The sequence below is a fragment of the Acomys minous genome (assembly GCF_964271855.1).
Source record: "Acomys minous genome assembly, chromosome: 18".
Lineage (NCBI taxonomy): Eukaryota > Metazoa > Chordata > Mammalia > Rodentia > Muridae > Acomys > Acomys minous.
This window is the reverse complement of record NC_140501.1, coordinates 42,216,362-42,242,068: the sequence shown is the minus strand read 5'-3', so window position 1 is coordinate 42,242,068 and position 25,707 is coordinate 42,216,362. Positions and strand designations below refer to the sequence as shown.

The following is a 25,707-nucleotide window of genomic DNA, read 5'->3' as shown; positions in this document are numbered from 1 at the left end:
GCTGTGCTTTTGTTGAAGAATCTCAGACTGCGATGGACTCTAGAATTTGTAGCTGTCATTAGAAAGGTGGCAGCTGTGATCTGAGGATTAAGAAAAGGGGCCACATGCTGTGGGAAATAATATGGAGAGAGGAACCCCCAAGTATGAGCAGTTAGGGAAATAGAGTTTTTAAAAAATCCATAGATGGATGTGTGTGTCTGAACACATCAGTTGATCAATAATATCCTGCAGGTACTGGGGCCTTTAAGTTAACTTAAAATAACAGAGCGTTAAGTTATCCCATTGCACATGGGTGTCCTTTAATTACTCCTTTAAGTATGCAAGCCCAGCCAATGCTTTCTGGCGTGGGGTTGGGGCATTGCTTCTGTTTAAACCAGAGAAAGCTGTTGGATGGTGGGAAGTTGGTAAATTGGGAGCTTTCTGAATTCCCTACATTCCTATTGCTGTTCTCTTAAAGGAGGACCTACACACATGTTTTCATGATTAGTGCTGACTACCAGAAAACAGGAGCCAGACCCCGAAAACTGACTGAGAAGGAAGGAGGGAGGGAGGGAGACAGACAGACAGACAGACAGACAGACAGACAGACAGACAGACAGACAGACATATGATTGTAGTGGAAAGTGAGCAATGGCCAGGTCGTAGAGATTATGTCTTCAACATCTCTTGCCATTTTAAAGCATTTTTTTTTTAGTCCTGGCTCTGAGTCCTAACTGGTTGATGTTCACAGTGTGTGTTAGACTAATCAGTGAGATTTGGAGGTCAGAGCCAGCCAGGAAAATGTCACTGCAGTCATTTCTCAGGTCCCTGCACTTGGAAAGCTGATATAACAGCTGCTGTGTGAAGCTCCTAGGGTCGTCCATATGCCCCAACAAAGGGTGCAGGGATGGGGCTTGCCAGCCCGATAATCCCGTTTCCCCAAAGATCACCATGGCAGCCACAGCCTGCAAGCCACGGTCACACTTCAGGCAGCAGGGCCCTCTTTTCCTCTAGAAAGAAAAATGTCTCTAATTCCTTTAAAAGTAGATAAAACCTTGAGGCTTGTTGCAGTGTGCGAGCTTGTCCTGCTGCATCAGGGAGACACATGCTGGGGTCTCAGTACCAGAACACAAGCCATGCATCTGCTCTGCAGAGAGCGGCATTAGGAATCCTTAGTCATCCGGCAGAGCCGTTGCTGGGAGAGTTTCATTTGCCCCGTTGCTCTGCTGCCAGGAAGTGCACTTTAACACAAAGGCTTGTTTGCTTTTGTAGTGTGGTTCGAATTCAGCAGGAAAAATGACACCTCACATCCAGAAGGTTCCAAGTTCAGGGTCCAGACATCAATAAGGTTGGCTCCTTTCAAGGCTGTGAGAGAGGCGCTGCTCTCCCAAGTTACTGGTAGACTGCAGGCAGTTGAGTCTTTCCTTACTTTGCAAACACACTTCCTTGCTCTCTGATTGTGTTTCCACATGGTGTTGTTCTTGAATGGGTGTCCAGCGTTCTTCTTTCCCTATGAACACAGGTCATGCTATGTTAGAAGTCCAGCCTACTCCAGTCTAACGTCATTGTAGCTAGTCATGTTTGCAGTGACCCCTTTTCTAGATAACCTCACCTTTGTAGTTGAGAAGGCTGGGACGTCAGTACACAGATGAAATGGAGAGTCTGAAGACTCATGACCAGCACATGGTATTCACCAGTATGTACAGAGTAGAGGATGAAAGGACCATAGCCAAGAGGCAAGAACAGCATGGTACCTGTGGGCTGTGTGGCACTCATGCCATCATACACAATACGGCAGAAGTCAGAGCTGCATCAGTATGCCATGCGTGTGGTACCTCCTTAGTACATAGAAGCACCGCGTGCCCAAAGCCTTTGCAAATGCTTTTCACTTATTGGTTGTTAAGCCAGAGCATGACTCCTCTGTGGCAACACATGTTTAAAATGTAGATGCTCTTTACAGCTCATGTTTCCACCGTGTTCTGACATACAGGAATAAATTAGCACAACTAGCGCCTTTGGCTCTCACCACTAAGAACCCTCACAACTATAAAGCATAAAGTCAGTTCATCATTGTGACAATGTAACAGGTTACATCATTGTAACCTGAGACAAGTGAACCTGCAGCCTTGTGTGTTTCACCCATGGCTTCACTTCAGATGATCTTGGACATGGTCAGTTGGGTTTGTTGCTTCTGGGTCTGTGCCTGTGTAGAATGTCATGGCGGAAAAGGTGTGGGGAAACAGAAATGACCACTTCTGGCAGCCAGGAAGCAAAGGAGAGAACAGGGCTAGTCAGGGTACCAATCTCCCCAATCCAAGAGCACATCTCAATGACCTGAATTTCTCCTACTAGGCCTCACTTAAAGGTCCCACCTCCCAATATCAGGCCCTGATAGCATCCAAGCCTTCAGCATCATCAGCATCTGGAGGACATACAAGATCTAAGCCATAATAACTCTGATATATAATCCTTTCTATAAGGTAATTCATCTACATTTGAGAGAGTATTGCTACAACAGCAACACATATACACCATAATTAAAAATAGCCTTAAATGGCCTTAGAAGTAGCAGCTAATTTTTAGAATTGCCTTCAAGTTTAGCCAAAAGCTTCTGATTTTCCCCCTCTTTTATGCCCTTGCCAATATGCTCACCGACATGACTCCATTTCTTATGTTTTTGTGGGGGGAAAGCCCATTATGGAGCATGGTTCTTAGAGCCTCTGGGTGATGTTGTCCTAGTGTTTGTTTCTAAGTTTGACCCTATACTACACATGAGTCATAATTTAATAATATTAGACATTTCATACAAGAGGAAATAACAGCTTGTAGCCATGGTAACATGGTCGCCTTTACCAAGCCATATGACGGCAATTAAGTTAGCCTGTCTCTGCTGGAAGGCTAAGGAGGTTAGTGCCTTATTTTCCACTCTCGTTTGTGTCTTTAGGCATACAAATAAAAGAAATAAACATTTTAAGTTTTGCTCGTCTTCTATTGCTACACTGAGCTGCTTTGTTAGGACCAGTAAAATTTTTTCTTTAGGCACATTTAGTTCTATGACTTTTGACAAACGCGTACATTCATGTAAGTAGCACTATGACAGTAATCTGTCAGTTAATTTTCATGGCCACTCCCTCAGGTCCCTGTTTATTCAGCCCCCCTCAACATCCACTGAGCTGAAATCTACCCTTAAAGCCTGCCATTTCCGGGACCTTCCGGTTCGTGACCTTGTTTGGGCTGGCTGCTTTCGCTTAGCGCGCGTTTAAGGTTCCTCTATGTTGCTGTGTGCTCCGTCCCATTTCTGTTCTAGTGAGTGGAACTCTGTTGTAAGGAAATGCCGCAGGTCATTTATCTAGTCACTTGTTCATAGACACCTATGCTGTTTGCACTGTGGGGTAAATATGCACAAATTTGTTATGACTATTCACTTACAGGCCTTCTGTTTAGATGTAACTTTTTATTGGCACATGGATAATCATCTATGATTGGGACAACGCAGAAAGCATCCTTCTGAAAACACTGCCACCGTTTTCTAGAGTGCATGAACCTAGTGAATTCCCATGAGACTGCAGAAGTGTGCCAGGTGCCCCTTGTCAGTCAGGCATAGTCAGTTTGCTCTGTCACTGTTAGCCACTGTTGTAAATGGATGGACTTGTTATAGCTCATCCATACCTAAATATAAGTGGCGCTTTTATTTTCGTTCCTGAGCATATCCCAAAATACCATGTGCTTAAGCATAATCTTAAAAATCCGATGTTTTTTATTAATTGCTTTCACAATTTCTTAACACATGTAACGCATTTGCTTACTCTCTCCCTCACACTCTCTTATTTCCTTCCCATCCTTCAGCTCCCCACCACAAAAAACAAAACAAAACAAAACAAAAAACAACCTTCTCATATTGTTTTGCTTTATACCCCAAAGAATTTTACTGTGGCAGTCTATATGCTACTGGCTTTAGAACTAACCAAAGCCTGGTAGGATCACCAGTGGGTATACAACCCTTGCCTATGCCTCCCCATCTCCAAGAATAGATCAGCATAAGTGGTGGTAGGACCCCATGAGCTCCTTGTCCATCCATATCCAGCTGCAGGGCAGGCCAGACTTATGTAGGCCCAGTACCCGTGGGCACAGTTGCTATGACTTCATGATTGCAGTGCCTGTATCAAGCATAGGATATGGCTTCACACAACCATCCTCTTCTTACATTATTTCTGCCCCCTCTTCGGCAGTGTTCCCTGAGTTTTAAGGGGGCGCTCTAAGTGTCTTACTTATAAGAGCCTTCAACTATTCTTTATTCTCCGCATCAGTGTAGACAAGAGTCTTTTTACTCACCTGTTAGCTACATGGAAAAACTTCTCTGAGTATGCCTTTTTGAATGTAGCCTTTGTCTGTGGATATAAACATGCTTAGATTGTGCTTTGATGCTATGTCAACTCAGCTAATCAGATGTCTTAGGTTCACCTCTAGGGGCTTAGACCTCATCGGGGACAAGTTTTGAACTGGATTTACAATACTAGGCATAGATCTATTTTTCTAGAGTGGGCCTCAAATCCAATCAAGGAGTTTTTGGTTACTCCCCAAGTTGTGTTGCCATTACTGTACCAATGGTTACTCTTACCTGAAAGATTAGGAATATAGCCCAGAATTCCAAGATGGGTGAGGCTACTGATGTCTTTACCTCGACCACTACCCCACAACCAGTAGCCTGCACAGCACCACCGGGGCACAATAAACTTTAACCACCAGGGAGGAACTCAGTGTCACCTTGATTTCCATCCTGCATTTTCAAATTGTATAGTGCCTTCCGCAAAAGGGTCTAACAAAATTTTTATTGGGTTTCATGTTAGTAAAGTTCACTCATACTTCCCCTGTTTAAAAAAAGTCAGAAATCGTACTGAAACCTACACGAGACAGCTACAAGGACTAATAAATATTCAAAAGACAACAGGATGCCATTAAAACTGCTGATCACAAAACTGTGTATGATTAATGATGATTATTAGAGCTCCTTCATAAATCCTTTAAGCGGGTGCTTTTTAATAGCATTATCAAAGACAGTTTGAAAATCAGCTCTTGTAGGCCAGTGAACCATTGGCCTGTGTGGAAGCAATGGCTCACCAGCGTCCTCGCCTGACATTAGTACTGCCCGGGGCTTTTAGCTCCCTGGACAGCATTGTCAAGGATAGATCAGGAAAGACAACATGAGGAAAAGAGGATTATTATGATGAATACCACGTTACAAATCAAGTGGGTATTTTTCTCTCTGTAATCAGAAGATACATACAGTTTTCTTTATTTGTTATGGCACATGGGTAAATGTTACTACTTCATAAAGATACAAAGCTTTCGGTAAAGTAAGATTAATCCCAGTTAGTGCAGCTAAACATTGGGTGAGAGGTCAACTTTGGAATACATATCTATGGAATAGATTCTAGTATTTTGAAGTTAGAACGCCAGCGAATATATTTGGTCACTTGGAGATGTTAAGCCTGTCTTCCGCGGGCCTGCTTAAGCCATTTGGTTGCTCAGTAAGTACTTTCTTATAGATAATAGAAAAAAGCTTCTAGGACGTGCCTCTCCCTCAGCATATCTGTATGTGTTAAAAATCAAGACAGAATAATGCAGGTATGGAGGTGGTGGTGGCTGCAGTGGTAGTGGTTATATAATCCTGAAGATAGGTGGTGGTGGTGATGGTACCATGGTAATAATATTGGCTGTAATGATAATCTTTTTAAAATATGTTTTATTAATTTATTCATATCACATCTCAATTGTTATCCCATCCCTTGTATTCTCCCATTCCTCCCTCCCTCCTGTTTTCCCCCTACTGCCTTCCCCTATGACTGTGACTGAGGGGGACCTCCTCCCCCTGTATATGCTCATAGGGTAGCAAGTCTCTTCTTGGTAGCCTGCTATCCTTCCTCTGAGTGCCACCAGGCCTCCCCCTCCAGGGGACATGGTCAAATATGGGGCACCAGAGTTAGTGTGAAAGTCAGACCCCACTCTCCACTCAACTGTGAAGAATGTCCTGTCTATTGGCTAGTAATGATAATTCTTGTTACGATGATAATGTTGCCAGTTGCTGTATTAGTGGCCGTGATATCGAAGGCAGCTGGTAAGAATGTGTCTAGGATATTGACTGAGGTAAGAATATTGGCTGTGGTACTGATGTTGGCTATGGTGAGAGTGCTGACTCTGGTAAGAATGTTGACTGGTGATGATGAGAATGTTGGCTATAAAAGAACGCCAGCCCTGGTAAGAATGCTGTTGTGGTGATGACGATGGCTGTGGTGAGGGTTGTTGCCTATGGTGAGGATATTGGCCGGTGGCAGTGTTGGTTGTTGTGATGACGGTGCCTGTTGTGACCATGCTGGCTGGGGTGGTGATGTTAGTTGTGGCAGAAATGGTGTTGTGCTGGATGTTGATTATGGTGAGAGTATGGCATGTGGCTGCATAGTGGGGTGTTGTATAGATAGATGTTTAGTGTTTCTAACTTTAGACAAACAGGAAAAGAGATCATTTCTTTGAAAATGTATTTCCTAAGAGATGGAAATTCTTGAAGGCACAGCAGAGCTGGTTCTCCCAGTCAGCTTTAGAAGGCCCTACTGCAGAGCCAGGAGACCAGTACCTGCAGATGGAAAGGCAGAGGGATGTAGGAAGAGTTTGCTGCTAACAGAGTCTCTGACTTCCTGATTATTTCCTAGAGTTGAATTTCTTCCTGAAATGTTAGCCAGTCAGATAGACCTGCTAGGATATGAGTTATTATCTTTTTCCTACTATTTTCTGCTTTAACACTATCTGTTATCTATCTGTTGACTTTTTGGCTTGGGGATCATATTATTTGATTGCTGAAAGTTTACTTTCTTCTCTGGTTATTGCCTTTTTATATTATCTTATTTTAATCTTATTATTGAATTATCATATGAAATATTTTTGATGATTCTACTTAGAAATTTTAAAGTTATTTTTTGCTCCTAACTAATTTTTACTAATTCCAGAATTGTTTGGGTTTTGTTTTGTTTTGTTTTCTGTACACACATATACATGCATGTATGTGTGTATATGGTGTGTGTGTGTGTGTGTGTGTGTGTGTGTGTGTGTAATATGGGTGTGTTTTGTTTGTATGTGTGTGTTGTGTGTATGTATGTTGTGTGTGTCTATTTTGTGTGCATGCATGTGTGTAGTGTGTAAGTCAGTATACATGGGGGGTATGGGTGTGCTTTGTCTGTATGTGTGTGTGCATATGGTATGTGTATTTGTGTGGTGTGTGTATGTGTGAGTGCATGTGTGTGTGTTTAAGCCTCTCTTTCATATAGAGGCTTGTTCCAAGCAAGGTGATGAGTTGCCATCCATTCAGACTTAGTGTTTTGGTTTGCTTGGTTTGCTCTCTTGGAGACTGTCAGTATGCTCATCGCTGTAGCTGAGGCTCCTGCACATATTATCTGAGACCTTCCCAGATAGTAGTTACCTGAGGATGCATTGACCACACGCTTCATCTTAAGGAAAGTTTGTGAGTCCCAGAAGTGACCAAATCTGCCAGATATTGTGATTTTCCAGAGTTCCCATTCTGTTCTCACTGTTCCTACAAGTCTGTTCATTGACAGACATTTAGATTGAATCTCTGGAGGAAGGGAGCACACACACACACACACACACACACACACACACACACACATACACACACACACGTGCACACACACATACACACACACACACATACTACATCCATTGTCTTATTAAGCAGGAGCCTGTTTCAAGGGTTTTAACTTTAATCTAGTCCTTGACTGAATACTCAGCTAGCATGTGACCAAGATAAAAGAAGAGGAGGTGGGCAGATATTAAAAATTGTCATCCACAGGAGAGGAAGAACAGCAAGAAAGTTTTATCAATGTCTAAGAGGAAGGAATAAGGAGTCTGAAGCAGTATATTTTGGAGAAAAAAAAACGGTGACTCTCTTAATTAGGGTTTCTATTGCTATAAAGAGACACCATGACCACGGCAACTCTTATAAAGGAAAGCCTTTAACTGGGGCTGGCTTACAGTTTCAGAGGTTTATTCCATTATCATCTTGGCCGGAAGCATGGCGGCGTGCAGGCCAACATGGTGCTGGAGAGGTGGCTGAGAGTTCTACATCAGGACAGCAGGAAGGGAAAGAGACATTGGGCCTGGCTTGAGCATCTGAGACCTCAAAGCACTACCCCCATTGACACACTCCAACGAGGCCCCACCTCCTAAGAGTGCCACTCCCCAAGGGCCTAAGGGGACCATTTTCATTCAGATCATCACAGTGGCCCAAGATGAGAGGGCGAGTGCATAGCTGAACCTATAGAGGTAAAGTAAAACAGATGGCAGGAAAATGTGAGCTGAAGAAGCTGGACCATGCAATAAAAAGAAATGGCTAACTCTAGTAGCCAGCCCATCTCTTTCCTGGTCCTGGAACAGGGAAGAAGGGTGACCAAAAAAAAAGGGGGGGGGCAGAAGAGGTGGAGAAAAAGGAGGAGGAACATAAAAATCAAATCTGGTGATTCTGAGAAGCCTCCATTCCAGGGACTGTGTGAAGCTAAAAGGTACGGGATGGTCTAGATGGGGCTGAAGAAAAGCATGAAGATACTTTCAAAAGACATCGTATCTGTACTGCTGTTGGCTAATTGGGGAAACTGGCACAAACTCAGTACAAGAAGAAAGGAAAAGGAGAAATCCCCCTAAAAATAAAAGATTCAAATGTTGTAGCATGATTACTCATGTCTTAAGAGATATCTAGACACCAAGTGGTGGATGTGAAAAACTGCAGATGGATTAGTTTGGAACTTAGGCTGTAACGCGTCGTACAAATCTACCTTCTAAAGACAACTCGTGAACCACAGTTGTCCAATTGTAAGGAAGAAGCATTCTTTGCAGGATGACCAGGTGGATGATCCATTCAGCATGAAGTTCCTTAACAATATTATCATATTGTTTTTAATACATGAAGACGTTGTACATTAGAACAGAGATCAGTACCGCTGGAGGAGACAAGGACATCTCACAACGTACAGAAGGAGGTGGCCTTTAAAAGCCGCAAAGCCTTCAGCTTTAAAGGGTTCAGAAGAGATGTGTGTGTATAAGCAGACATGGTCTGTGTGTTTACCACATTCTATGTCACGTACCCAGATGCTGGGTCCTTTCTTTCTGTGCTGACAATTACTCACAAGGGTTTCCCCCACATTCATATTAAAAGTCACTGGCATTTTACTGGAAGCAGAAAGCCTCATACATGGGAACATCCTAATTGAGCCTTTAACAGACCCAGTTCATCAGAACCTCCTAATTTGGAGGCTGCCATAGTCTCCCTATCTTTGCATTTGACTGCCTCAGGTTTGCTCTTTCATTTCCTCCCCATTCTCCTGCCCTTACTTTGGCCTGATTGCCTTACAACAGCAGCCCGCATGACGAAAGCTCATTAGTGGCCTCGAGGTCACTTGTGGACTGTGCCAGCAGCCCTTGTGTCTTCTGACATTTGCAGATGGCCTTCTCCCAGACTTTTAAAGGAGGAGCCATCTCCTGAAGAGATTGTTAGAACCATTTGGAACAAGAAGCGCAAACCAGGCTTCTCCGGCTGCCTGTGTGGAATGGTCACACCTGACATCTGTTTGGGATTTGAGCTTTTTCACAGCACTTTCCTGTTGGGCTCTGGATGAGACAACAAAAAGACTGTACCTGATGGTGGCACAGAGAAAACCTCCTCGGAGTTTTCTCAGTTTCCTGGCGAGGACTGGCCACTGGAGGTCTTGCTGTCTTCCTAGGACACAGATCATATGCTGAAAAGAGAGACAAGCTGTGCCCACATTGCCAAGGGCATGGAGAAGATGGAAACACAGAGCAAGTGGAGGGCCGAGGCAGAACTGTTTGTTTTCTGGGTTGCTTTGGGAACAGAGGACTGTCTGAGCCTCAGGTTCTCCACCTGGCCAGTGGGTCCTGCCAAACTCATTGATGATTTGTTCTCAGAAAATGAGACCACCTGTGTGAACATGCTGAAACGCAGTCATGCAATTATTATTACAGTTACTACTATAACCTAGCTGAAAGTATGACAGGCCAAAAACAATAGATGATAGATAGATAGATAGATAGATAGATAGATAGATAGATAGATAAAGTTCAATACTCATGTTTTATAAAGTTAAGTCTAGGCAAGCCCTGGTCCATGTTTCCTGGGCCTGTGCGGCCTGTGCGGATGCAGCTCTCCTCTCATGAAGAATCGCCTCCCTCCAACTACTCCCCCAAACCATTTTTATGTTGTTTCCCCATCTCAGGATCCCACATACAGAATTCTAGGCAAGAAACTAAGTCCTATAAGTGTCAAGTGACTGACCCAAGGCACAGTGCCACCTAGCAGTGTGGGAACTCTAGCCCAAGTCTCTCTGACCACAGTCTCTGCCCTTTCTGTGATGCCATCACTTTCTGAGCCATGCTTGCATGAACACCAGTGACTCAGAATTGTACAGACACTATGTGTGTCATGGCAGCGGAAGGCTGGTGGAACATTTGGGCCCAGGTGTTAGGGGATTTAACGACATTAGCAGCCTGTTTGCTGCCTCTTTGTCACAGGCCCCAACTCGGTCTTTGCATTAGAGAGAAAGAGCTAGAAAAGGGAAAATCACATATACATGGCTTTCATTTATTGAATTTGAATTAGGAAAATAAATTTCTTCACTTCTGGGAGGGGGGGAAAATCCTAATGAAATTTACCGATTGGAGGCTCATCTCATCATGTGCTCTCTTGCGCCTCCATTAATTAATCTGATCATCAAATGCACCCTCATTAGTAATCATTGCTCTGAAAAATAAAGAGGCCAGTGGATAAATCAATGGAGGAGCCAGTGTAGAAATAATGGCACTGCCCTGCAGACCATTACAAGCATTTGCCTTCTGTGGCCTTTCCTGACTTCTGCAATGAGGACTCTCAACTGTCTAGAAGCCTTGCAGCCATCGCCAGCATAGTCAGAATACCAGACCTTCGTTTACGCCACTCGGCAAGCAGCGTGGGTGACCTTTGAGTGACCTCCCCTTGCACTACCTCTTTTGGAAATTGCCTCCTGACTTATGTGCAGTATTACACTACGAGTACCAGATTTATAGTGAAAAGGGTCTTTTCTTAAATGTAGTAAATCAAAATGGAGTTTTGCCGCAGACACAGGCTGGCCTCCACTGTTCGACCATTGCCATCTCTCTCCTTCCAGCCACAGATGCTAAACTGAATCCATGCGGTCTGGCCTTGACTTCAACTCTTTATTGTCTGCCAATGCACAGCACCCCGCTCACTCACCATAAAGCCCTGAGCCCACTGGCACTGTGACTGCCTGCACATAGCAGGTATCCTGTCCCTGCCTGATGCTCTTATCTGCCTCCAGAACTGGGCCACAGTTGGGAGAGCATCCTGCTCCAGGCTTTCTCTGTGCAGCTGCTTAGAAGAGGCAACAGGGGGATTAGAGCAACTGCCCAACTTCCTTCTCATCTGAAATGAAGACCATGAAGAGGAGAGAAGACAGGGAGAGAGAGAGAAGATAAAAGTAGGAAGATAAGGGAATATGTTTATTTGAATAAGTATGGAATACATGCAGAAGAAAAACAGAGATGGTGGTTGGAGTTTGTTTGGCATCTTGGTTTTTACTTTTTCATTCTGTCAAAAATATATACTTCACTGAAGAAAACTTAGAGACAGGAAGGCTATATATTATATACTATGAATTATATATTTATATACAATGCATTACATTATATATGATATTTGTGTATACTTCATAGTATCACTTCCCAGCTAGTTAACTAGCTAGCATCTGCCTTTACCCTTCCAAAGTCTCTTTTTCTTTATGCACACAGAAGGATCTAGCACTAATCACATTGGAATATTGACCAATGGGATAGCCAAACGTAGTCGGTTTAAAGCTTCTGCAGCTGTAACCAAAGTATAGAATTGGGAATTCGATTCCAAGATGTTGGATGGTTAGTTAAAGACTATGTTTTCCCCTCTGTTTAACAAAGCACCCTGAATCGTCATCAAGGGAAACTTAAACAGAGTTACTGCCCAATCTGGCCCTTATTTTATAGACCACCCACTTCAGTCAGCTGATGAGTGAGAACACGGGCACCACGAAGTTCCCGTCAGGAGGCTACTTTCTCAGTTTGGCAAGTTTCCTATCTAGTTTTTGTGTCTGTCTGTCTGTCTGTCTGTCTGTCTGTCTGTCTGTCTATTTCTCCCTTCACCTCTCCATCTTCACCTCTGCCCTTTTCTCCCTCCCCTCTCCCTCCCCTCTCCCTTCCCTATCCTCCCCCCCCCCCAACTTTCGTTTCTCTCTTCTCTTTTATTGCTCATCTCCACAAACATGCACAGGGGATAATTTTAGCAAATGGACACAGCATTTTGTTTTTAAAGGCCCCTGAAGCCTAAGGTGAAAAGAAATGTAAGCCCTTGCCATAGATTTCCAGGAAGCGAGTATTACAGTCCTGACCGTGTATGAAGGGCCAGTCCTGCCCCTTCTCGGAGCTTTCTGTTCTGTTCTCTTCATCTAGTCTGCTGACCCCACCCCCACCCCATATAGCCACAGTCCATTTCTTAGGTCTGTCACCACCTCTCTATTCAAAGACAAGTGTCACTTAGGTGCCCGTTGAGTGGGTCTCACTGGTAAGCATGGGAACTCTCACTGGGAATCAGTGACTAAAGCATGTGCCTCCTGTGGAAAATCAAATGAGCACAAAGGAAGACAGATGCAGGTTATAAAATGCTACAGTGCAGCACAGACCAACAAATACTGTTTATTTGAAAGATAAATAAAATAGGAAAAAATGGTGTTTGGGGCCAGTTGGAAATTAGAACCCGGTAAATAATAATAAAAATGCAAACAAGGTTATACTCATAAACCCAACCGAGATGGGCATATGGGCACAGCAAGAATGCCTTTGGGACACATTTTTAAACTGAGGCAATGAAACTTGTAGGGTCAAGTATCTTATCAATACCAAATCAGGAAACTGAGAGTCTGGCTGATCTAGTTCCTGAAAATTGAGCTAGCAGCCTAAGTTGTGTATTCCAGGAAGAGATACAGATCGCTGGATGTGGGGCAGTTTCTCCATCTGTCCAAGCACAGGTGCTGCTGCTCTTTAGAGCTCGCACAGAGAAAGGGGGAGGGGAAGGGGATGCGTCTCAATGCGCTTGTAAGGCTAGTGTGGTCTGTGCTACCCAGAGGGCTGTGTGAAGCAGGAAGGGGATTTGGGCCACTCTTCTTTATGGATATAGTGAAAATTGCTATGTTCATTGAGGTTTTCTGTTGTTGCGGCCATTATTCCTCCTAGTTCAGCTAGGAGTGATGGCACTCAGAGAGTGAGGCGGCAAGATCTGGCATTTGAGGCCAGGCTAGGCTGTAGAGGGAGGCGAGACCAGCATGGCTGACATAGTAAGACCCTGACTCACTGGTGATGAGAAGGGCAATGATGATGATGGTGGTTGTGGTGATGATGATGATGATGACAAGGATGATGATGATGGTGGTAGTGATGATAATGATAATGAGGAGGAGGAGGAGGAGCAGAAGGAGGAGGATTGTGATGATGAAAAGAATCTGCAGTTTAAACAAGTGAATCTGGAATAGTCCAGAGGCTAACCAGCTGTAATAGGTCAGACTGGCCCTCAGAGAAATGGCTCTTTATCTGCTTTTGTGCTCTCGCGCTCCCCCCCCCTCTCTCTCTCTCTCTCTCTCTCTCTCTCTCTCTCTCTCTCTCTCTCTCTCTCTCTCTCTCTCTCTCTCTCTCTCTCTCTCTCTCTCTCTCTGCCCTGACCTGGAAGAAGTGACCCAGGAGGAGGAACATGAAGACTGGGGTCCATAATTACTAGGAGAGTGCTAAAGGGTTGTATTCTAAATTGGTCTAATATATTAAAATAACTGAGAAGGTTTAGGTTTAGGGAAGTTAGCAGACTTCCTCTATGTCCACTTCCTTTATGAAAAGGAAATGTGCCTGTCTATTTAGGAAGTTTGTTCTGGAGCCACCTGAAGATTCAGATACCCAGTATGAGCTGTCCTTCTCTCCTTGGCCTGATTGGGCTACAGAGCGAGTTCAAGGCCACCTTGTACAGTTTTGAAAAATCTTTTCACAAAATACAAAGTATATAAAAGGTTAGAAGTACAGCTCAGTGTTAGAAAGCGTGTACAGCATGTATAAGGCTGTTGATTAATCCTCAGAACTGAGGTGAGGGTGGTAGGGGAGAGAGTTGAATTTCTCTCCTATACATGTGCCTACTCCAATTAAAAATCCTAGCATTGCATCAACGAGGACAGTATGGTGGTAACAGGCATCGCTGCTGACAATGTAAGAATTAACTCTGGGTTGGCTAGCTAGTGCCCAAAGCAGATGATACCCAAGATCACTTACAAGCTCACTAAAAGAGGCCACAGGAATGTGTCCTCAAGTCAATGCAATGTTTTCTAACTTGCCTGTCTCGCCATGACTGAGTTAGAAATGCTACAAAGAAAAGAACATATCTCTTTAGCCTTTGCAGCCCACTGCAAGACCCATCTGTTCAATCAGATCATCCTATGATTAAAGTAAATGGGCCAACCTGGCTTGGAAAGCAAGTTAATATTGTAAATTTCTGTACACGTGTCCAGAGGTTAGGGTGATAACCAACTCATGTAACATCAGAGGTTGGGGGGAGTGATAGGAATAAACACGTGTCAGCAAATGGGGTTAGCATCTGCAGAGGAGCTGCTAGTGCAGGCAAGGGAGAGGATGGCACTGTCCATCCCCACTTCAACAGGGCGTTTGACCCCTCTTGTGAACCGTATGAATGATGTTAATTCATGTCGGGTTGGCTGCCCGTGTTTTGGAAACCAGCTTAAGGGAGACAACTAGTGCGTAGGGTAGGGCCAGACAACAGACATTTCCTTCCAAGTCGCAATCTGCAATCCCCGGAACTGCCCACTCATGTCTGTTAAAAGCCACTTGACCTGGCTGGGTCATGCACTGCCATTTTTTTTTTTTTTACAAAGAAGATAATGACAGCATTTTATTTAACTCAGTACCTTGGGCCACTCATGGAGCCTCACAATACTTAGTGGATATTCCTTGGTCTCATAATATCCCACTGGTAAATATTGTTTATTTAACTTCTGAAGACAATGAAAATCAGGAAACTGAGATGACCCTGTAAATTACATCGTGAAGAAAACACATCTGAGAAGAGAAAATGGGGTTTAAAGCCTCCCCAACCACGTCTGTATCTCTTGTTCTTTGCTCAGTAGTGAAGAAATTAAGTGGCACGTTGCCCTGCAGTGCCACCTCAGTCCTTATGAGGACGTTTTGATGGTATAGCATGATGAATAAAAAGGGAAGATGAAACATGCAAGTGGGCTGCTCAGGGAGGCTGCACAGCCCAGCCTCCCAAATGCTGGTGTGGGGCTGATCTGCCCTTCCGCCAACCCTGAGCCCTGTTTCTCTTCAGAATGAGGTTGCTTCCTAGGAACATAGGGTATTGTGACTAATAACCCCAATGGGTTACATGAATGCCAAAAATGATCTATCTTTCCCACACACTCTTCCCAAGGGGATATTCAAGTAAACGATATGGTATTTAAAACCGCATCAGATGAAACAGTTCCTACAAACTCCTGGCTGATGAGCCAAGGTCATGATTTACCTCTCATACATGATGGACTGGCCCCAGGAGGAAGTAGGAGTACATCCTTTGCAAGCCTTTCCCTCTCTAAATGGCATTGTTTCCTGTGCTAAAAATGAAATGAAATTGATAATAATGACCAAGAAATATATGCAGGCTTGAGATAGTGTTATCGTGAACTTCAGCTGTATTTATATGTTTTTATGTCTATAAGAATGAGAAATGGTGCAATAAAGAGAAACCACACCAGCTAATTCTATAGTTTTATGAACCTGCCAATATGAACTTTGATCCTCTTTGTCAGTAAACTAAGTAAGTCCATACATCATCATCTCCCAAATAAAAGCAGATTGCAATAAAGCCAAACAAATACAAAAGTACCATGTAGGCAAATGCTGATCGTGCCATGGGTGTGACACTAAATTGTCTCTTAGTTTCAAAGCAAACAATCTAAAACAACCCACATACATTGCAGTTTTCAATATAGTAATATTGATACAAGTGCTTCACACAGCAACTAAAAGGTGTACTTCCCATTTAAAAAAAAAAAAAAGCAGACAGGGTTTCATGGTTCTGTCTCACTTTTAAATTGTAAGCAAAGTTGTCCTATCGGGTGGTTAGATGTGGCTCAAGCTCTGTAGTAACTGCAGTGTCACTGTTTATTTTGAATCTGTTGTCAGCATGTGAAACATACACAGTGTCAAAGCAAGAATAAATGACTGAGTAAAAAAAAAAAATGTGTGTTGGGGCCTAGAGAAATGGCTCAGGAGTTAAGAGTGCTTATTGCTCTTAAGAACCTAGGTTCAGCCCCCAGCACTCCCAGGGTGGCTCACAATCACCTGTAACTCTGGTTCCAGAGGATTCGATGCCCTCCTGTAGCGTCTGCAGGCTCCAGCACACGTGACATGCACATACACATATAGCGGGCCCACACCCACGCACACAGGGAGAGACGGAGGGAGGAAAGGAGGAAGAGAGGGAGGGAGGGAGGGAGAGAGAGAGAGAGAGAGAGAGAGAGAGAGAGAGAGAGAGAGAGAGCACTGAAATGAATCTTTTTAATGAATGTAGAAGACACCTCCTGCGTGTGCTAGTGTGAGCCTGAGTGTGAGGGTAGACTGGGGAGGAACTCAAAGATGAGCACATGGTGCAATGTAAACATCTTTATGGAACAGTGGAATGTACTAATCTAAAGGCTGTACACATCTAATTTAAGTTTCAGCTGTGCTGGGACCCATCCTTTAGCACTTAGATCCATAGATTTGGTAGGAGTAGTTTATTGCTGATTTTGCATAGACTTGCTGGTATACTGCGGTAATGAGCGAACCTTTGTTTAGTTATTGTTTTCAAATTAAGTATCTCTATATCTAACTCCTGAGCCTCGGTCAGACAGCTTGGAGATGGGGACCCCTCCTACTTCCCACAACCTTAGACTCTCCAGTCTTGTATTTTAGTGGCTACCTACATTTTCCCATCGTCCCTGTGGCTCTTTCAGTCTTATAAAAATTATGCCTCCTCTGGAAATTTTGATTTATTCAAAGGTTTATTGGACACCCACCCCCCCACACACACAAACACATCTCTCTATAACAGAGGAAATCCTGTTTTATTAAAGGCCAACCCCATGAGTTTGGGGTGCTTCAGTTCAGAGGTGCCATTTTCTGAGGGTTCTTCCCTCTTCTCCTCCTCCTGACCCAAACACCTTGGAAGCTCTCTCTCAGGTGTACACACACATCTTTCGTTTTGTGCCCTTTCTCAGACTTGGGGAGCAGAATCTGCCAGCAAACTGAAACAAATTGCTCTATGTTTCAGAACACGCCCCACAATGAGGACCAAAACCCTGTTTCTGTGTTCTCACTAGTCTCCCTAGCTTTCCAAGCAACCAGGATACCAATAGACTTGCCCCCAGGTTCATAGTCTTGATCTCTCAGGGGCGGATCCCCAGCAGGCCTGTACCTGGGGCCTTTCACCTCTGGCATTGGGGTCTTAATAGGGAGGTCAGAGGACAGGACCATGCCCCAGGCATCCCTGGGCTTTAAATGAAGCCTTATCCCATCAACAACAAGAGATTGCCTTTCTGCCTAGCAATGAGAATGGCATTTAAAATTCAATATCAGGAAAGATATTGACGAGATTAAGGGCCTGGAGGAATTGATTTATGAGGAAAGGCCCAAGGAATTAAATATGTATAGCCTGGTGTAATAGGATATTAGCTCTGAACACAATTTCATTTCTAAGATCCAGCATCCCTGTTATCAGTCATCTGAATAAGGAGTTCTCTCTAGGACATGTCCCTCCCCCAGGGGTCACCCTGCCAGCAGCAGAGAAAGGGAGGTGCCAGGATTGATACAAGGGCCACAGGCGTGGTTCCCCTCAACTTGGCATAAATTGAAGTGCATTTTTATCCCCCAGGTGGGAGCAGATGACATTTCCAACAAGAATAGATCTTCGGTAGTCTTTGCGCCTCTCGCGATGAGAAAATTCCAGCTAGTGCCATCTCTCCCTTTGCGGGTACTGGATGGCTAATACCGATCCTTCCCCTGAGCCCCATTTCCCTCCTGTGTCAGAATCACCACCCCACATGCTTGCATTGAGGTATAGCCTTCCTCTCAGGTCATGAGCATATGCATCAGATGTCTATACCGCAACTTTTCCTCCTAGTTGGAGACTGGCTCAGGATTTTTCAGGCTCAGAGTAAAACATGCTCAGATGAACTGGCCTCCTCAGCAGGGCCCAAAGTTAGCATCCCTCCAGGGGTTTAGTATCAATGGGAACCGAAGCAGAGTGACAGGGTAGAAAGTCTGAAGAGGCCCGGAAGATGCTTCTGGGTGAAATATCACACTGGAATGAAAGGGTTAAGGAGCTGTAGCAGAAGCTGACAGAGCTGACTCCATGGAAAGTCATGTTGTAGGCTGAAATGATTGAGGAAATCTGCTTGGAGACTAGGCATATAGACACAGCAAAACTGGATGCTTACAGGCATTGCCACAGAGATCAGCCATTCAAAGTGCTACTCCAGTAGACCATCCGGTCACACCCACCATGGCCTCGAGTGGAAATTCCTTCAGGAAATTTATGGCCTCGCTTCCTTAGGTGATATTCTACTGTCCTTCAAAACATGCTCCACTGAGGGGAGCATCAGATGTGTAGCAAATCTATGAAGGTAGAACTAACCTGAATCAATGTGACTGAACATGTCGAATTAAAGTTCATGACATTCCAACCATTCAAAGATGCAGTGGCTAGGTTCTAGTGCAACAAGTGATTCCAAGGAGAGCCCCGAGCCTGTTCTACTGACCACCCTAAACTTCCTGGATTCCTCTGTAAAGGACACTGGCCACAGTCATTATTTGAGTATACTACGTCCTCCCATTAGTTTATATTTACATCCCTGTGACCCAGCATTTTGAAGACAGGGTCCCTGAGTTTACTTTCCTTCTGTAAGCCCCATGTTCTCCAACCCAGCAGGAAGCCCACGGTCAACTGAGGACTAGATATTAGCAGATTGTTTTAGGGCTGAATGGAGAGGGAGGGGGAGGGAGAGAGGGGGAGAGGAAAGGGGAGTCAGTGGGTCAGTCACTTTGACCAGAGCTCCAGCTAGCGTCCTGATGCCACCAACTTAAATAAGCCTAACTTTAGAAAGGATATGAACTCCTGCTTGCCACCACGGAAGACAGACAATCAGCACTGCACTTCAAGGGCTTCGCTCTTTGTGACATCCACCACTTCTTGTCCCCCAGCCATGCTCTAGGCTGCCAGAGAGCCCCGAGCTCTGAGCACTGCAAGTGCCTGCTTCCAGTGCAGTGGGGTTTGTCTGCTTTATACAAGTCACATACACTGTCGTCTCTGGCATCCACAGAATCTAGCCTTGTGTCATCGACCAACATTATTTTGGTTGCAAAATTACACGATTTATGAAACAAAAACACTGGGAAGGCTTTGTGGTTTTTGAAGGGAAGGTCAGCCCCACCATACTGCTCACAGACATGCTCACGGTAACATCTCCCTCAGGCTCGCTCCTCAGAATGATGAACGCCTAAGTTCACATCCTTACTAGGAGGGTTGTTCGGGTCTCCATTTACAACTGATGGTGCACCATGCTCGCCAAGGTAGAAATTGCAGTTTGAGGTAAGAAACTTGAATTGTGCGATCTCCCTAGACAAAGTGAGCTCAGGTACCTGACACCCATGTGCCTATGACCCTCCCTCCTATAAAAATGGAAATGTGACCTCACTCAGTCTAGGGCTCCAAAAAACATTTGTAGTGCTCTTTGAATTTGTTAGAGAGGAAGACCCATTAAACACCAGGCTCTCCATCCCCCAAAGAGCATTACAAATGATCTTATTAAATCCATGGCCTAGAAATATCAAGCCATGTCAGGTGCAGCATTTATTTACCTGCTTGTTGTCCGCTGGAGTGTTTCCACTTGATTGGCATATGGATAATTGTCTAATTGGAACACACTCAGTTGTAACCACCCAAGAATGTAATGGTGCATCTGTTTAATGCCATACTCTCAAATGTTAAATTAAAATTATGCTGCAGTCAGCCAATCCAACCGGGAGGCACTTCTGATTAAGTTCTAGCTGCCTGTGAACGTCTGTAATTGAGGCACGCTGGTACTTAAAAATTCAAACTAGAAAGAATATTATACAGTTGCATACATTTCAATGAAGAGGACCAGAAAAGCTGACTTAAACTGTCTAGTTGTAAACTATCTCACTGTTTTTATAGGGCACATAGTCATGTGAAGGATACCAGTTTGAATCATCACTGGTTTTGAATATGTAAATATTAGATTCTCAAGTGTATACTTTGTAAAGCAAAGAAAGCATTCATTTCATAGAACGCACAAAACACTCTAAGAGTATTGGCTTTATTTTTTTCGTGCAATGGAAGTTTATGGGAGGGATGGGAAATAAATAACAATTATAAATCCATTGATTGGAATTATTTAACCTTTTAGGAAATATTCCTCAGATTAAGGAGAGCTAGAACTGCCAGAGTGATGAATCAAATGTGCCAAATGGAGCCATAATTTTTCTCTGAGGGTTTTTAAAAAAAATATCTTGTATGCCTAGAACAATAAATTATCCAGTGAGGGAGCCTCAGATAGTTTTCGTTGCTTCTCCTTGTGGAATCATAGTTTAATTGCCTAGAAGTAGGAAAATGAGAGCAAGCATTCATCCATCTCTCCGTTCATTCACCCACTTACTACCTACGGTAGATTAGGTCACTTAAATTATTGACTCTAGTATTAGTGGGGGCCATCTAGTTGGGGATGTGGACACAAAATGTGACACAGCAGCAAGGAGACCAATTAATGCTGTTGGGATGGTTAAAGATGTCTTCATGAAGAGGAACCCAAGGTGTCGTGGCTAGTCTTATGTCAACTTGGTAAAAGCTGGAGTTATCTGAAAGGAGGGAACCTCGTTTAAGAAAATGCCTCCATAAGATCCAGCTGGAAGGCATTTTCTTAACTAGGGATTGGTGTGGGAGGACACAGCCCATTGTGAGTGATGCTATTCTTGAGTGCTATCTGACTTACCTTTGTGATGGACTAAGATAAGGAAATATAAGACAAATAGACCCTTTCCTAACAACTTGTTTTTGACTGTGTCATCATCAAAGCAATGGTAACCCTAACTAAGACACAAGGCTATTGGATTTAATTGTGTTGATTGCCCTGGACAGGGAGTGAGGGCCTGAGGAATTTACTCATCCTTAATCCAGGGAGCCCTTTCATTTTTATGGAGTTCTGGCTGGATATCAGAGGGACAGAGAGCATCCAGAGAGGAGCTGGTAGCATCTGTGATAGCAAGGCTAGGGTAAATAACAGAACAGGCAGAGGGTTGTAAAGAAGATACCCAGAGAGGCAGTCAACAGGTAGGCAGAATGTGTGTTCACAGGCACAGTTTGGGACATAGAGAGTTAAGGGGCTCATGCATACTGAGAGAACATAAGAGCCTAAAAGACCAACTTTGGAAAACACCAACATGTGTAGTGTACAAGATAAAGCTATGGGCACATAGACGGTCACTACAGAAAGCATTCTGGGAGAGAAGAAGCTGGCCCAAGAGCTGACAATGTCAAAACAATTGGAATGGAGTGCTAGGAACTGGACCCACATTGTGGCCAGTAAATATTAAATGAGCCCTGAAGGAAATGGTGATCCCCATGTCCAGTCACTCACTAGCATCATCTATGGAGGCTTAGAAAAGTACTCAGTGCCTGGGTCATTCAGAGGTAGCCGGGATTTCTGTGGGTCCCGGAAAGCAGAAGGTTTAATACTCCTCAGATTGTGTTAGTATACGGGGCGCTTGTCCTTGAGGGCTCTTTTAAGAAATGTAAATAAAACTCAGAACTTGCAAGCATCTGATGAGCTGCTCATACTCACAGGGGAATGGAAAATGGGCATTTTAGAAGATGCAGGGCTATGTCCTGATGTTTTTCTCCTGTCTGTGGCGAGGGTAAGTGGTTCTGCACAGTAGTCTTGTGTGTCAGCTTCAACTTGCCCTTGACCTACAAGTATCATGCCTAAATCAATGTCTTAGGGACATTCCCCCACAAGGCACTAAGGGGACATGTGCTGGCATCTTCCACTGCGGTTGTGTGTGGACTGACTGGGAGAACTAGACCTGCTGATTCTTCACTGGAAGTGCAGATTGGATAAGTTGGGTCCATGTGCCCCACAGATCCAGTATAAAATCTTAACATGAGTAGATCCTAAAAATGTAATTCATATTGAAAATAGAGTAAACGGTAAGAAATGTGGTAGTGTTCCAGAAAAACGTGTACAAAACAACAATATGTGTTTCAGAAAAAAAATTAAGTTCAAATAAAAGTTCAGACATTGTAATCATTAAAGCGATTGTCTACACACGAGAAGAAAAGGGAACGGCGAGGCAAGCAAGGTGTTTGTTTAAAGGTACAATTTCAAGAAGAATGAGAACAAATGGGTGCTTAGATGTGAAGCAAGGTGGGGGGAGAGAGGGAGAGGGGGGAGAGGAAGGAGAGGGAGGGAGAGAGGGAAGGGAGGAAGAAGAGGGACAGAGAGAGAGGGGGAAAGGGGGAGGGAGGGAGGGGAGAGAGAGAGAAGGGGGAGGGAGGGAGGGGAGAGAGAGGGAGAAGAGGGAGAGGGAGGGAGGGGGAGAGAGGGAAGGGGGAGGGAGGGAGAGAGGGAGAGAGGAGGGAGAAGGAGAGTAGGGAGAGGGGGGGGTAGGGAGAGGGAGGGAGGAGAGCGAAAAAAGAGAGAGCAGATGAGTGGAAGGTTTTAGTAGACTTTTCATTTATTCACTGCTGATAGGAAGAGCTCAGAGTTGTATTCAAGTCTTTAAGTCTTTCCCCAATCTTAAGTTTATTTAATTTTTTTTCCTCATTACTAAAATAGTGTGTGCTCAATACAGATACAGCGGAAGGTTAATAAGCAGGACTGAGGGATCACAGACAGGCTCCTGTGGAGAAGGTGTGCAGATCGCTCCTTATGAATGTGGCCAGATTAAACGGAAGCTCTGCGTACCTGGCCTCTCTTTGCCAGGCTGTGCATGGTTACACTCTTCCTCCACACCCAGGGCTTGCACAGCTCAGGGGCGTGTACATAGATGTCCACCGTTGACATAACAAGCCCTCCACTGTGGGCAGTGAACACACAAACGCTACCTACCTTTGAAGACAATTCCCTGTTCACTTGGCTCTCTTGAATTAGAAATTAGAGTCTGAAATGGTTTTAAAATACTCCCCGTGCGTGCCTGTCTACACCTCCCATGTAACTTCAGGAGTCCTGGAATTATACACACAAACCACTGAGCTCAGAGGTGTATGGTTTCCGGAGATTTCTGTCCGGGTCTTCACACTTGCGTGGGAAGAGCTTTTACCCTCTGGTGTGTAATTTTCCAATAAGTAAGGACATCTGGCACCACCTACATCAGAACATGAGACAACCCTGGCTGTCCTCCGCTCACTGATGAATGAGACCGAGCAGAGTTGCGGCCCAGTCTTTCCACTGTCTTTCAGCTGCTTCTCTGTGTGCCCCAGGACCCCAGGGGCTCCCGCATTTCTGTGCTTCTGGCTGGCGATGCACAGTTCAGGTTCATGAACTATCAAAGGGAGCCGCAGTCACAGCCTAGGAGGAACAGAGCGACGAGAGGAATCAGCTTACATTATATAGAGAAACCAAGGGAGATTTAAAAATCTATGCACAGTCTCCAAATAGGCCGTTGAACTAACAAGCCGAGGACAAGGCCCAGTGTGTGTTGAGGGTCAGGTGGGGGCTGTTTCGGTTTGTTTTGGTTTCATGTTGTGAGCTCTTCCCCTGGCCAGCTCCACTAAAATGGGTGGCACTGAAGATTCAGCGAGAACCTTCCGAGTGGTGTCCATAAGCATGGGAAAGCCAGTGTGACGGTTCCCTGGGACTCTGTGGTTAACAACTAACCAACTGCTCTGTGGCCTGATGCTGGTGTTGGCCGGTTCGCGGCAGGAACACAGCACTCCTTCACGTCCGTAGAAAGACATCAGTTCTGAACCACAGCAGGAAAATATGCTCCCCCCCCTCCCCACCCCACCCCCCGTGTTTTCAAACCAGTCCTTTGTTGTCAAGAGGCTTTGGATAGACATTGCTCTTTCCAGGGCCCTATGTGCAGCTCTTGAATGTCAGTGCAGGGCAGCTGGGCTTCCGGCAGACAAGGTAAGCCTCCAGATGAGTTACAATTGATAGGGCCAGGCGGGCTCAAGGCTTACAAAATCCCTTCAGCGGCCCTGCTTGGAAATTGTGGCGTGGGCCATAGCTTAGTGTTTTGACAGCTTATATCAGCAGTTTTCTCAGCTGATATATGTATTGCAGTTGGGCTTCCATCCTGCTGATCCAATAAAACATGGCCGTCATAACAGAGAAAGTAAAAAGATGGTTCGTGGCTCCTGCCACATGGGGAAATAGCTGTATGATGTTGCCATAAAAGCTGGCTATACTTCAGTATGGAAATCAGGGAGAACTGAACAAGTGGGCTGTGGTTTAACTTGATACCTTCTGAGCATATATAGGGGGAGGAGGTCCCCCTCAGTCACAGTCATAGGGGAGGGGAGTAAGGGGAAAATGGGAGGAAGGGAGGAATGGAAGAATACAAGGGATGGGATAACAATTGAGATGTAATATGAATAAATTAATAAAAAATATATATCTAAAGAAGATTTGTGTGTGTGTGTGTGTGTGTGTGTGTGTGTGTGTGTGTGTGTGTGTGTTTAGACACTCTTGGAAGCCAGGAAAGATTGTTGGATTCCCTGGAACTAGATTTGCTGTTACCCACCGCCCTCCAGGTGCTGGGAACCAAATGTAGGTCTCTACTTCGGAGCCATCTCTCCAGCCCTTTATTCCTCATCTGTGAGATTGTTTTATAAACACGGTTCTCTATATTTTTACAAACACTCACTGTCAAAGGAACATAATGGTGCCTTCGCAAATGCTGCATACCCGTATCACAGGCTGCCTGAAACTGCGGTGCTCCTTCTCTGAGCGCTGGGGAAACCTGTGACCAAAAGTTAGCTCGAGTTTGGATGCCCCTTCTGCGTTTAGAAACAAACAAAGCTCTCGTCATTGTTTGGCTGATGTTTGAACATCTTACATTCCCCTGGTCTCTGGCCCTCCTTACACCCACTATCCCTTGATTTCACAGCAACTGCTGGCCATCCAAGAGGAGCTGAACAACAAAAAGTCAGAGCTGGAGCAGGCAAAGGAGGAGCAGTCACACACACAAGCGTTGCTGAAAGGCCTCCAGGAACGGGTAAGTGAGCAGAGCTCCATCCTCACCTCCAAATGGAATCAGGCCCCACGGATACATACCAGCCAGCGTGTCGCACACACTTGCGGGGCTAAAGGGAGCCTGCAGGAGACTGATCCTGCAATGGGTCACAGGTCCTAGCAACTCTGCTTTGGGGGATTTATAAAGTCATTCTCAGCCTCTCTGTCCTCACCCCTTGTACCTGCCGTGACGATGCGAGCCCACCCAAGTTATGTTACGGTCTCTCCCAGAAGACGAATGATTTTTGATAACGTTTTAAGCTATTGGCAGCAAAACCACGTTGCAATGTAAACA

At 44.7% G+C, this 25,707-nt stretch overlaps 1 protein-coding gene across 3 annotated transcripts in view; it reads left to right on the top strand.

The window, feature by feature from the left end:
- Positions 1-25,707, top strand: part of ENOX1 (ecto-NOX disulfide-thiol exchanger 1) — a 288,573-nt gene that overhangs the window by 202,936 nt on the left and 59,930 nt on the right. For all 3 annotated transcript variants that reach the window (XM_084767961.1, XM_084767960.1, XM_084767959.1), the window contains exon 11: positions 25,288-25,395. In XM_084767961.1, coding sequence (XP_084624087.1) covers positions 25,288-25,395 — 108 coding nt within the window. The remainder of the gene's footprint in view (positions 1-25,287; positions 25,396-25,707) is intronic.